Below are 14858 nucleotides of genomic sequence, written 5' to 3' on the forward strand. Positions count from 1 at the left end.
CCTGGAAACCACGTGATATCAATAATTATCTTTGATCCATATTACGATGACATTCAGAATTTGCCTTTCAACTGTTTTAAGGTAGTAGTTAAACAAAAACTTTACAAAAAAGGTTATTATAAAGTTAGTGATTATTTAGAAGATATGAATGCATGGGATTAACTGTCTAGAGAACTGATATTAGGCAGCTAAATTACTCATTAGTATACTTACCAATATTTTATGTTTATTTTTATTAAATTATTGAACGTCTAGGGCCCTGTGCCGAGGTTTTTCTTGCAGCTTCTTTTCCCCGGCTATACAGGTTGTGAGAAGCTGCAGTAGTTTTAGGCGGGTGAGACGTTCGTTATGTAAAAATTGACGATTCAAAGTGTAACTATGTTACCTACTGAATTAAGATATTTTTGAATTTTGAATTTTAATTTTGCCCGCTATATTTTTATGTACCCGAGCAATGGGAAAATAGGTAATTAACTTGTTACAGTTATACTGCGCCATCTAAGTTTTTTATGGCCTGGAAGGGCCCTCATACATACATACATAAACTCACGTCAATATCTCACCGGGGTAAGCAGAGACTATAGAATTCGATTTGCTTCGATCCTGACACACTTCTCTTGCTTCCTCCACATTCATCAAAAAATGACCCTCATAACGTTGAATAAATGATTCTGATCACAAATTTATGAGCCACGCTCTTGTCGGTGTAGCATTCTCCATACTTTTGAGGGAAAAATAGGGCAGTGGTTTCCTTCTTGCCTTCCGCCCGGCGCAGAAATTATGCTATTCTGACTTTTTTGGATGTGCTTTATTTTAATAAGGGAAACACTTCTATTCTTAACTTATTCAAATCAGCAAATAATGAAAAAAGACTGACCTTTTACATCCATAATTGAACTGGACAGCGTACTAGCTCCAATATCACGCCTGCACTACAATAGGGTTGATCAGGATTCCATTGTTCTTTGATATGCACAGTCCAAAATATTATCACAGCTAACAAAACACATGAACACCGACGCGGGTAGATATGAACAGTTCACTAAAGCGCGAACGAAGCGCGAAGGGAAAGCAACACGTCTGCCTCCGATCGCGTCCGAAAATCAACTGAGCGGTACAGAACAAGTGACGGTAGTTTGACGAAAAAAATTTAAAAATTTTCGTCTTACCCACCAATATTAAAAGCGTAGTTTTAATAATTAGACACTTTATACAAACACCTCGTTTTACACAGACACTACACATTGACATTATCGTACACGCGCATCTGTGTGTGCGACGTCTGACGCCATACGATTGAAGACTAAAGTAAGACCGAGGGGTGAGGTAAACCTAGCTCAGCCGCTGGTGGGGAGCGGAGAGTTGCCGTACGTAGTAATAACAAATACTTTATCGCACAAACAGGAAATAAAAAAGTTTAAAACCACAATCCAGGCGAAGTCGCAGGCGGGAACATGTTAAGGTATCTATTCCACATCTCCATGACAATGGGGTTAAACGCTACTCGGTAGGAGGACGTGCTTTGCATTTAAGTGTTAAGGTCCATATGTCGTGGCTAGATCGTAGAATTGATCATTTCATGATGTGTTTGACCATTTCATGAAATGGTCATATTTCATGAAATAGCCAACCTACGTTGACCATATCGTTAAAATGTCAACGTTTAATGATATTTCAATCAACGTTTGGCCATATCGTTAATGCAGGCGGTGTTCATGCTATGTGTTGTAATATACAATTAATTTCTTAGGTTCAAAATTATGTACGTATTCGATATGTAAAATTGAACAATTACATTCATTCATCGATTATAATATCAATCAAGTTTTAAATATAATCGACACCAGCGCCACCACCGGTGGATAATGTTACTAATTTTACGATATGATTGCCAACGTTTGGCCATATCATGAAGTAATCACGCATTTAGTTGCTCATATCGTTAAACGTTTTGTGTTCATTGATCTGGCCAAACTACATCATGATTTGGCCAACCAATGACATTCCGCACATCATGAAATGATCAATTCTACGATCTGGCCACGACACATACATACTCGCGCTCGTAAGTTATAACCGGGTAGGCAGTGCCGCAAGCAATGATATCAAATATACTTTATTGTACAAATGACGGCCTCCGTGGCCCAGTGGTTGTGCGTTGGACTCACGCCCCGAAGGTCCCGGGTTCGAATCCCAGTGACATAATCACAAAATCACTTTGTGATCCCTAGTCTGGTTAGGACATTCACAGGCTGATCACCTGATTGTCCAAAAGTAAAACGATTCGTGCTTCAGAAGGCACGTTAAGCCGTTGGTCCCGGTTACTACTTAGTGATGTAAGTAAGTAGTCGTTACATGAGCCATGTCAGGGGCCTTTGGCGGCTCAATAATAACCCTGACACCTCACAACCCACAAGATAGAAGGAGTGAAAACCTTGAAGCGCCTTTAATGTAAAATTACAAATCACAGGTTCATCATATCCATCTTTGGACTTCGTATCAACAGTGGCTGCAAGTTGTCTTTGATTACTTGTGGCTCTGCCCACCCCATTAGGGATTACGGGCGTGAGTTTATGTATGTATGTATGTACAAATCACATGATTCTTTCCAAAAAAACTTGTTTTTTTTTTCAATGAGGCACTTTCCATCCTACTTTCCCCATAAATAATATTTATAGATGGCGCTGTGTAGATTTAACGTGATAACTACCTATTTTCTCATTACTCGGGTACTTACATAACTATTTTAAAATACAATGTACTTAATGCAGAATCATCATCATCAACAGCCCATTAACGTCCCCACTGCTGGGGCACGGGCCTTCCCTATGGATGGATAGGGAGATCGGGCCTTAAACCATCACGCGGGCCCAGTGCGGATTGGTGGTTATTAACGACTGCTAATGCAGCCGGGACCAACGGCTTAACGTGCCTTCCGAAGCACGGAGGAGCTCGAGATGAAAGCTTTTTTTTTTTTGTGGTCACCCATCCTATGTTTGAAAGTTGCTTTACTTCAACAATCGCAGCACGAGCGCGTTAACCGCTGCGCCACCGAACTCCTCAAAAGCAAAGAATCATATACTTAGTATAAAAATAATTGTTGCTTGATATTTGGATCGTCGTGGAGATCCTTGGGGGCGGCCTATGCCCAGCAGTGGGCGTCGTACGGCTGATGACGATGATATTTGGATCACATTACTTATGTAAAGAATTATATTGCTACCTATATTGCTTCTCTTTATTTTGATGAGAATAATAATGGGTAGAAGATTTTATTGTGGCTGGGTGTAATAAAAAGGGTCATCATTTATACCCAAAAACAAAGATGAAAGATGCATATGTCTGTTATCCATGAAATTAGAAGGATCTTTACAGCGCCACCTGTATTGCTTTTGAGGAAGTCCTTCATTAATTTTATACCTCGTAAAAACTTATGTCGACAACATTGCAAGGTTTTTTTTTTATAAAAATCGCAACAGATTTTATAAAAAGGCGATTCCGTGGTTTTCTCTTTAAGGCCACGTTGTTTGTCTTGTCTAAAGAGGTCTACTCCTTAACAACCTGCCACCGCGTCAAATTAAAATGACAATAGTTTTTTGTAATTCATTTATTTATTATAATTACACATTTTTACATATATTTACATAACGTAAGGTCTTGCGCACATCACACGGACATTCGTTGTTAGGGTAACCGCTGATTGTGTGACAATCCGATACAATTCTTTGACAATAAAGTAGAAGAAATGAAGTATTTTCTTTTTGATAAAATTCGGTCTCTCTAGAATATTCTAGAAGTTACCTGGTAGATAGCTATACAGTGCTTCTAATTTCTTAACGTCTCTCGTATTTCAAAAAACGAATGCAAATTTTCATCTATAGGCTAGTTTCTAACTAGTCAAATCAGTTACTTTTTACTAAACGTCAAAACACGAAAATGACTATGGAATTTGTATGAAAAACGCACACTGTGACGTCATAGAAAAACGTGGATAAATTGTCGTACTTATTATGTAGTACGTTTTCTTGATTAAAATTCATAAATAAATAAAATAAATAGAAAAAAAGGAAAACTTTTTCGTTAGTTTTAGATTTGTATTTTTTTAGCAATCAGAATTTCATAATTTATCTTGAACCTAGTACACGACCCAAATTAGATTTTATTTTGAATTTGAATTCAGAACTATGTTTTTTAATGTTGTTTTGTTGTGATTCCCGCGTGAATTAAACAAGAATACAAAGGAAGAATTTAATTCTAAATTCAAATTCTGATACATAATAAATCTATTCATTCATAATTGGGTAGTTTCGGTCAAAGATATATTAAAATTCTGATTAATAATAAACAAAAACAGTTCTAAAACTGAAATTAAATTAAATGAAATAAAATTAACAAAAATCATTTCCTTTTTTTCTATTCAACTTATTTATGAATTTGAATTACCAAAAACGTATTAATAAACAAATAAAATAAATAATTATTATGATTATTATTGCGAATAAATGATTTCGGAATAATTCGGACATTTTATCATGTTTTTCTATGACGTCACAGTGTGCTTTTTCATACAAATTCGTGTTTTGACGTTTAGTAAAAAGTAACTGATTTGACTAGTTGGAAAGTAGCATGTTGAATACCACGGAAATTAGCATTTGTTTGTTAAAATTAAGTAATAATTAAGTTAATAGAAGGACTTAACAGCTATCAGATACTTATCTGGGAGATAAGCTATTACATAGACATAGACAGTTTATCAGTCAGCTAATGATGAAACTTTTTTTACAATCAGATAAACAATTTTCTTTTATTAGATAAAATCGCGTTTGACCACAATCTCACCTGATGGTAAGTGAAGATGTAGTCTAAGGTAGTACATGCTTACCTAGTCCGCTTATTTGATTACATTGTAATCTAATTGATCATTGAGATCTAATTGGCTGGCCAAGTGTGGTCCGGCTAACTAGCGAATTAGTCAAAAAGAAAGCACATAATTTTATTATCATATTCTACAGCAGTGGTTCCTAACCTGATGGTAATTACCCCCTTAGGGGTAAAATAGAGATTCAAGGAGGGTAACACGGGATGGCCCGAAATAGTATTATAACTCTTGTTACATTAAAAACAAAAGCCAGAAACCGTCTGAATGTTGAGCATGACATGAGATGCGCATTGGGTAAAACCGAACCTAATATTGGCAAACTTGCGAATGCAAAGCAATTTCTGAAACGTCACACTAGTTAACTCCGAGATTTATATATTATTTTACCAGTTACCTAAACGTGCATTTTCTTACTTACATAATAAACAATTCGTTCGAATTTGAGTGGTTTTAATTATTTTAACATACACACATACATATACATAAACTCACGCCTATGTCCCACCGGGGTAAGCAGAGACTATAAAATTCCATTTGCATTTTCCATTAAGTAATTATTTTAAATTAGGGATAAACTCAATTTCCATACTTGTTCGCAAGGGTGACATTAAAAAGGTTAGGAACCACTGTTGTACAGTAATTTTATTACACTAAAATTGGCACAGCCAGGATTCGAACTAAGGACATTGTGTAAACTATCAAAGTATATGCATTTGACACCTCTGTATTATTACAAAATACAAAATGGAGACTAAATATAAACATAAATTCACGGCTATATCCCAATTGGGGTAGTCAGAGGTACGATAAGGTGCAAAAGTCCAATCAGTTTCTTGCAAAGTAATAAATAGTAAAAAACTGGTTGCACTTAAGAACTCCTGGTTACATATAATAAAATAATAGACCAAAAACACCTACAAAAACATAAATTTTATAATTATGACAACTAATGGTTAATAATTTCACCACTGTTTACAAATAATTCGCTGGGCTCAGTGACTGAACTTTTGCTTTTTGATTTTACATCCATCACAAGATGAACTAAGTACCCACACCTCACCGAGCTTTCTGTTAGACCAACGTGATAGGTGAGCCGTATCGCCGTCTATAATGGTCGAGACAACTGTGTTAGTGAAAACTGCACTTAAGATAAATTAATAACTCATTGCTGCAAGTCTGGTACCGGGATTTGGGGTTCGGAGTTGAAATGTGGTGTTGGAGGAGGATGGAAAGAATAAGTTGGACAGAAAGGGAGATACTTATGAGGAAGTGCTAGTAGAAGAAAGGGAAAAGAGACAAATATATAGGAGTTATTGGGGACAGAAGAGGCAAGATGATTGGACACTTAATAAGACACGACGAATTTATTAAAAAGAGAAGCTACAAGGAAAGAGAGGAAGGGGAAGACCAAGAAGAGCTTACATGGAACAGATTAAAGAAAAGGCGATCGTCGTGTCTTATAAGGAAGAGAATTGGCCTTTGATAGACAAGAATGGAGAATGCTATACCGACAAGAGCGTGGCTCTTAAATTAGTGATGGTTACAGTAGAAGCATATTTACAAATACAATTTAAAAAAATACACAAATATTTTACAAAAAAAAACTAAACAACATCTATTTTTAAATATCACTTCGAAATACAACTGGCACGATACATTCTACTAGTTTTCCTAAATAATAAATAATAGTTATTTGGTATCGAAAAAATGCTTAAAAAACAAAGGGTTTTATCACTTCAGTCGTTGGTTGAAAGAATTTTATGTCTACAAAGATCTTGGGGGCTTTTAAAACTAAATTAAAACAATTCACCTAAAAAAACGCAAATTTCAAATAGCAATATTTCTTTTTAGATCCTTCTGTCGTGTAGGTTATGAGGTGGATTACCAACCCCTTCAAACCTGGTGTCAGGGTTACTATTGAGCCGCCATACGCCCCTGACTTGACTCATGTAACGACTACGTACTTACTTAAGTAAGTAGTAACTGAGACCAACGGTTTAACGTGGCTTTCAAACGGATCATCTTACTTTCGAACATTGTGATCAGTCTGCAATAGCCTAACTATTGGATCACAAAAGTTTTTTTTTTTTTGAGATGAATTGCTTTCATGTGGCCTTTTTAAACACCCTGATGGCACTTGGATGACATTTGTGTAGATTTCAGTACACGCCATATCTTTCTTTTAAGATTCTTTCTTTAAAGATTCTTTCTTTGAAGATTGTTTAACAACTGATTTATCTATTTGAAAATTTTTGTTCACATTCATCAACTTGACTCAACACCCTTCCTATCCGTTCGTGTAATATTTTAGCATTTTTCTCAGGCAACGGAGGTAGGATGTCCCTTACAACTGCGTTGTTCTTTCTATGAAACATATCGCTTATTTTAATACCTACATTATTTGCCTTGTACAAGGTTTTTAGAGATTCTATTGTTGTTCTTCTAAACACACAAAGATTGTCTAACATAAGACTGTGGTAAACATTATATTTCTTCAGCAATCTGTAGCCGTGCAGAAGACCAGATTCGTTGTCCAAAAACACTAAAAGCCCGCTATCCATTTTCTTCGCTAGATTATGTGCCGGACCATCCATAATGTTAATATTCCATTGAAAATTGAACAAATTATTCACAATTCTATCCAAATTTGCTGTTAAATAGTCAAATATGATCAGATCTGACCATTGTGCTAACTCAACGAATAAATCTACAGTTTTTTTGTTCAATTCCATTTCTATGTGATCTGATGCTTCGATGTCACTTTTAACTTTCAAACTTTTCGTTTTCAACTTGTCAATTAAAATCTGCTTCGATTCCTCACTTTCTTTCTCTCGTAAGGACATTTTTAACACGTCATTTTTGTTTAAATGCCTGTTTGATGGCTTTAAAATTTCTGGTATTTTCGCTGACTCCAAACTCGGTATATATTGGGTTAAAACAACAGCCCTATTCGAATTCCATTGGGCCGCAGCAATGTCTTCTGCTACGTTTTTCCAGAGTTTGTCTTTCAAATCGACAATTTTGACAACTGATGGTGCTAAGTTTGATAGATTTAGCAAATTTGCGACGTAGAAACTGAATATTTCGCCTTGGATTTGATCTGTGTTTTGTCTGTACCTCACGCACGCTTGTAAGCCATCTTTGAAAGTGACTAAGCGATTTTGCATTCTGCCGCAGCCTGTTTCCATCTTCACAACTTCACTTTGACTGACATATCGTTCCCATATTTCTGCTGAGTTGATCCCATAGCCTTGTGGCATTGAGTTTTCAACTTCAGGACCCCAAAACACGTTATTATACAAAACTGTTTTATCACTTATAACAAAATTTGTCTTGTTAAACGTCAATTGCTTATACTCCTTAGTATCTTTGAGTATATCTTTCATGTCTTCCGTAAGTCCTTTTGGATAGATATCTTTCTTATATTTATCGACTCCAGTAAAAGATACAGTTGTAAAGTTGTTTTTAGCTTTCCTTTCTTTTCTTTCTATATCTTTTAAGTCGTCGACTTTTAAGGAATTAAGGCTTCTGCTAATTGAAGTTTTTGTTGAGTTTTTCGTTAATTTTTGGTTGTTAAATGTTTGGGTAGAACTCATTATTGTAACTCCTATAATAAGGCCCAATATGAAGCTAATGGATACACTAAGTATGCAATAATTGTAAAATTTATACTCTTTCTTCATTCTTCTTGCTATTTCATCTTTGTAAGAGTATCTAAATATTACGTAATTAGTTTTTTTCATACTTAAATATTCATTGGAATTATTATTAATGTTATTTTTTTCTAGGTCTTCTAATGTAGGTATCCTATCGCATACAGCCTTCATTTTTTCTGGCGTTGTGGCGTCCATCTTGGATTTTCTCTCCGTTACTTCGTCGACATTTTTAGTCTGTAACAAAGAGAAAAAACATGTCAATAAAATCTATAGAAAATATGTTGATATTATTTTTATAAAGAGTCAAATGGACAAAGTTGAAGAGGGGCGGATAAAACTAACGCCTTCAATCCCTGTCGCGGTGAACAGAGAAATAAGCGTTCAGAAGATAAAACAACTCGAATGTCATTTAAACCGAATTGACAGACATAAAAAAAATAGAATGTCAATGATACCAATTTGTAAAAAATAAATGTCAAAACTACATAAACTTGTCAAAAAACAATAAAAACAAACTTAAAAGTAAACAAAAAAGCTAATACCAGATATTAGTTACAAAAAAATGCCAGTTACTCCGCCTCCGCGCGTAAACAAAGGCAAAATTATATAGAGCTGTTATACACCCCCAATTATCCGGTAAGCTGCAATTTACTAATAATAATTCAATTAGTGTGTCTGTAATTGTTTTTATGGTTGCGTTACGCCCCATCGGCGCGTGCGAGGTTTTTATAGAGTTCCTATAACCACCTTTTTGGGTCGTTAGAGTGACCCGAGCGGCTTTTAAATCTGGGGTTTTTGGCAGTCCAGGTAAACAAAAACCCTTTCAAAACTGTTTTTTTTTTGTTTTTCTTTTTTATGTTTTAAAAAAAGATACCTACTTTAAAGATTAAATCATTAAGAGCGATAAAAGTAGATAATTGAAAATGTATTTTCATTAATTTTTAATAATTTGGTTTTTACTTATCGTTCACTACTCACTTTTTACAATATTTATTATGAGTTTTATATAAAAAACCATTGTCGTTATTTTGGTAATACCGATGTTACTAGAGTTTCAAATAGTCTATTTACCTATATTTAATTATTTATACAATAAAATATTACATATTTAAGTTTGTCAAGATTACATTAAAATAATTTCCTTTAATTAGATTTCCCAATAAAAAATAGACTTGTATTCTCCACTTCCTAATTTAACTAAATTTCACAGCCATAGAATAAATAAAATAATATAATATGTGTTACTCTGCCCACCCCAAAAAAGATGACAAGCGTGAGTTAAATACCTCAATAGAGTATCATCACAAAAAGGAAACTTAAAACACACTATATACATACGGGTAATATCAGCTCTACAGAGATCCCTAAGTCAAACCACAGAGTATTTTTTTGTATCTTTTTTCAACTTCTTTTTTTCGTTCGGAGCTTGTAAGAATTTTGTAAAACACACTCTGTGGCACGGATCGTTGCTTTTTGTTGTTTTTACTGCGTCCGAGTCAGTTATAGTTCATAATTTTTATAACATTCGATTATATGGCCTTTGCGTCGTTTTGCTTTTCCGGTTCATTTTTAAAGGTGTTTTGAATTTGTGTTTGGGGAATGTAGTGAGAAGATTATGAGGATAATTTTAAACTCACGCCTGTTATCGCTAATGGGTTGGGCAGCGCATAACCATAACAAGCAAGAAAGATGTGTTGCTGTTGCAGTTTCTTGTCATTTCTTCTCCTCAGTCATAACACCTTGCGAAATGACGTAAATTCAAAAATGTTACATTGACCTTCAACAAGTGTATCCATGATAATTACGTTGAATAAATGATTCTGATTTCTAAGCTCACGACCTTATTCCAATTGGGGTAGTCAGAGGTACATCTGTTGCAAAATGAACCCACACCTCACCGAGCTTTCTGTTAGACCAACGTGATAGGTGGCGGTTATGACAGTATTGGGGTGGGCAGAGCCTACTCAGAAGAGAACTTTCAGCCACTCTTGATGCGATAAGATGCGATGGATATGAAGAACCTTATGGTGACAGATGATCAGCACATCGCTCATATAATGGTCCATCGTGTTAGAAGACACAATCCTGTCGGTTTTAACGACTCTGAAAGAGAACCAGCTGAACGGATTCTCTTCAGCATAGACGCTAAAATCAATTTTTCTCCCGTGTGGATTGTGAAGTGGATTACCAACCTCATCAACCCTGGTGTCAGGGTTACTATTGAGCCGCCAAAGGCCCCTGACATGGCTCATGTAACGGCTACGTACTTACATCAGTAAGTACTAACCGAGACCAACGGCTTAACGTGCCTTCCACGGTTCGTCTTACTTTCGGATAATCAGGTGATCAGCCTGTAATGTCCTAACCAAACTAGGGATCACAAAGTGATTTTTTTGATATGTCCCCACCGGGATTCGAACCCGGGACCTCGGGATCGTGAGCCCAACGCTCGACCACTGGACCACGGGGGCCGTAATACATACATAAACTCACGCCTATTTCCCACGGGGGTAATCAAATGGAATTGAACTGAGAACTGATATTAGGCAGCTAAATTACTCAATTGTATAACAATATTTTGTTTATTTTTTTAAAGAACGTCTAGGGCCCTGTGCCGAAGTTTTTCTTGCAGCTTCTTTTCCCCGGCTATACAGGCTGTGAGAAGCTGCAGTAGTTTTAGGCGGATGAGACGTTCGTTACGTAAAAATTGACGATTCAAAGTGTAACTATGTTACTTACTGAATAATCCAATAGTATAAGTCACACGAAAAGGAGCATCTACCAAAAAGGTGGTTGTGAGCTACGGTGGTAGCTGATGAATATGAAATGGACTGTATAACTAAATGAAATGAAGGAAAAACAGATACTTAGCTTTGAGAATTATTTAATATATTTTCACCAGTCACCAAAAAAAAAGCAAACGACAAGAAGAAAAACAAAATCAACATACAAAACGTCAAAAAAGAATAAATATAAAAAACATAATAATATAAAAAGATTACAAAACCTACGAAGAGTTCGCAACAGTGGTTATAGCAATAAAGTTTATCCACCGCCCTACCCACCCCGCTAGACAACACAGCGTGATGACACGTATTGAAACAACAGACGATCAGACAATGCTCCCTATATAACGACCTGACCGTTATGATGTTTCCGCGATCGAGACGCTAGAGTTATTGAATGCAGCCATTTTGTAAATCTAGAGGGAGTATTTGTGAAGCGTTCGATCATACTGCTCTTGTCGGTGTAGCATTCTCCATGCTAATTAATGGAATACCATTGTATTTAAGTCTATAAATTATGTAATACAAACTGGATTAAAAGAAAAGAAAGGAAAACATGAAACAGTAGGACTAGGGCCCTGTGCTGGGAGGTTTTCTGGCCACGTCTTTCCCTCAGCGTTACAGATTCCGATGTGGTAGTAGTTTTTACAGCTAGTTACATAATATGTAATTTAATTATGTTTGACGTTCAAAAAGCGCTAACTTTGTAAGCCAATTTTAAAAAATAAATATTTTTGTTTTTTTTTTTTAATATTTAGAGATAAATATAGAAATGCGCCAAATAGCGATTTAACTTTTTTGACATAACCCATTGTAGAATTGCCGGAAATGACAATAATTATAAATGAATATTTCGACAATATTCCCATGGGGACTTGAACCCAAACTTCTAGACAGTGAGCCCAACGCACTAACCACTGGACCACAAAGCCTTTGTTAACAGTTTCATCACTAATTTAAGAGCCACGCTCTTGTCGGTGTAGCATTCACCATGCTTCTTCTTCTATCGTGTGGGTTGTGAGGTGGATTACCAATTTTAGGGATAACTTAATAGGGCAGTACTTTCCTTCTTGCCTTCCTCCCCGCAGTATCCTAGTTATAGTATCATCACATAGATTTACTACTACCGTATATTGAACATCAGCGCTCAAAAAGTAGGACGCGAAGTTACTGTTGCACTCCTTCCACAGTTAAGGCTACCTCAAAGCCCTGAGGTTCCAGGACCTCTGGGACGTAAGGCCAACGCTCAACAACTAAACCGTTAATAGGCAGTTATAGGCATTTTATGAAATGTAATAAGAACAATTACGGCCTTCGTGGTTCAGTGGTTGAGCGTCAGGCTCACGATTCGGAGGCCCCGGGTTCGAATCCCTGTGGGGACTAGTTTGATTAGGACAATACAGGCTGATCACCTGATTGTCCGAAAATAAGATGATTCGTGCTTCGGAAGGCACGTTAAGCCGTTGGTCCCGGTTACTATTTACTGATGAGTGAGTAATCGTTACATGAGCCATGTCAGCCTTTGGCGGCTCAATAATAACGATAGAAGAAGAAGAATCAAAAAGCATTATAAAAAAAATAGAACAACGAAACCCGTTGATGTCTTTTCTATGGCAATAGAATATCCTTAAACATAACATAACATAAACAGCCTATATACGTCCCACTCACACTGCTCCACTGCGGGTTGGTGGAGCAGTTTTACGGCTAATAACCAGGAGCAACCGCTTAATAAAAGAACGCTTGACTCTCACTGTAAGGTCGCTGGTTCGAAACCAGCATGGGCCTAAACCTATGATTTTCGAATTCATGGTTGGGTCATACTTCTTGTGGGATATGGGATAAGTTGAGGAGCATAAACCTACCTCAGGAACTAATTAATATGTTTCGGTATTGGTACGCGCACCAGTCCAACATGGTCAGATGGGCAGGGGAAGTGTCGGAGACGTATCGACTCGAGTGTGGAGTGCGGCAGGGTGGGTTGACGTCTCCGACCCTGTTCAACCTTTACATGAACGAGCTGATCGCCGCGCTGAGCAGCACGCGTGTCGGCTGCCATGTGGATGGCGTTTGTGCTAATAATCTGAGTTACGCTGACGACATGGTGCTGCTCAGTGCGTCGGTCTGCGGTTTGAGAAGACTGATGCGGATTTGTGAGGAGTATGCAGGTGGTCACGGTTTAACATATAATGTTAGGAAAAGCCAGTGCATGGTCTTTGAGGCGGGTAATAAATGCCCAGAGAACGTTCCTCCGGTGTTGCTGAATGGTACGCCCTTGGAGAGGGTATATCAGTTTAAGTACCTGGGGCACATAGTTACTGCTGACCTCAGTGACAATGCGGATATTGAGCGGGAGCGGAGGGCGCTGTCTGTAAGGGCTAATATGATAGCCCGCAGGTTTGCGCGATGTACACCAGAGGTTAAAATTACACTCTTTCGTGCGTATTGTACATCACTATACACCTGCAGCCTGTGGGCGAATTACACTAAGCGCTGTTACAATGACCTACGCATCCTGTACAATAATGCGTTCAGGGTGATATTGGGGCTGCCTCGGTTTTGCAGCGCGTCGGGTATGTTCGCGGCGGCGCGCACCGCCTGCTTCCATGCGACGATGCGCGCCCGCGGCATGTCCCTGGTGCGCAGAGTGCGGGCCAGCTCCAATGTCATCCTGCAAATGATCGGCGATAGGCTGGACTGTCCTTATCTCCGGCATTGCTGCGACAGACATGTGCCTGTATCGATGCCGGTGAGAAGGTATTGTTGATATTCTATTTTAATTGATTTTATTTGTTTTATCTAATTCTATTTTATTATATTTATTATTTTAAGATATTTGAATGTTTTATTATGTAAATTATGGATCATTGTTATCTGAAATAAAGAAATTTTAATTTTAATTTTAATTTAAATAAATTATTATCAAGTGCCTTGCGGTGAAGGAAAACCTCGTGAGGAAACCCACATTCCCGAGAAATGCATTTTCGGAAAATCTAAAATTAAACTTGATATTAATTCAGAATAATGAGGATAATTTACTTGACTTGACCTAACCTGTATTGGTCTGGTTATCCCATCGGGTCTGAAGATCAGACGGGCAGTCTCACAGGGTCCGCTTACCTAAACTGAAGATAAGACAGGTCCGTTTTTTTACAGAAGCGACTGCCAAACAAGCAAAGCAGGCAGGGAAGGTCAGACATATTTTCAGGTTTTTACTGTGTTTTTGAAATGTATATACGTAATCAGAAATCAGAATCATTTATTTAACATAATTAACATGGATAAACTTGTTGAAGGTCAATGTAACATTTTTGAATTTACGTCATTTCGCAAGGTGTTATGGCTGAGGAGAAGAAATGACAAGAAACTGCAACAGCAATACATCTTTTAAATCAATGAGGGTACATTACAAGTTATTTAATAACTAGAGGAACACATTCAATACCAGACATTTTTATCATTTAGGTAATCATTAATCTTATAATAAGCTTTTTTACATAAAGTAAGCTTCACGTGAGCTTTAAATTTATTCTCTGA

The 14858-nt window shown here is 37.0% G+C and overlaps 1 protein-coding gene across 1 annotated transcript; it reads right to left on the minus strand.

Annotated features, from left to right (window-relative positions):
* Window positions 1-6322: 6322 nt before the first annotated feature.
* On the minus strand, window positions 6323-8729 carry LOC126381502 (extracellular serine/threonine protein kinase four-jointed-like). The gene has a single exon (XM_050030983.1). It carries the CDS (start codon window positions 8704-8706, stop codon window positions 7114-7116), a length of 1593 nt encoding a protein of 530 aa, XP_049886940.1. The 5' UTR covers window positions 8707-8729; the 3' UTR covers window positions 6323-7113.
* Between the last annotated feature and the right edge of the window lie 6129 nt (window positions 8730-14858).

This window comes from Pectinophora gossypiella, unplaced genomic scaffold (genome assembly GCF_024362695.1).
Source record: "Pectinophora gossypiella unplaced genomic scaffold, ilPecGoss1.1 Pgos_58, whole genome shotgun sequence".
Taxonomy (NCBI): Eukaryota; Metazoa; Arthropoda; class Insecta; order Lepidoptera; family Gelechiidae; genus Pectinophora; species Pectinophora gossypiella.

Excerpts from the sequence above, each read along its gene's own strand:
- LOC126381502 (XM_050030983.1), bottom strand. The coding sequence starts at position 8,706 with ATGAAGGCTGTATGCGATAGGATACCTACATTAGAAGACCTAGAAAAA.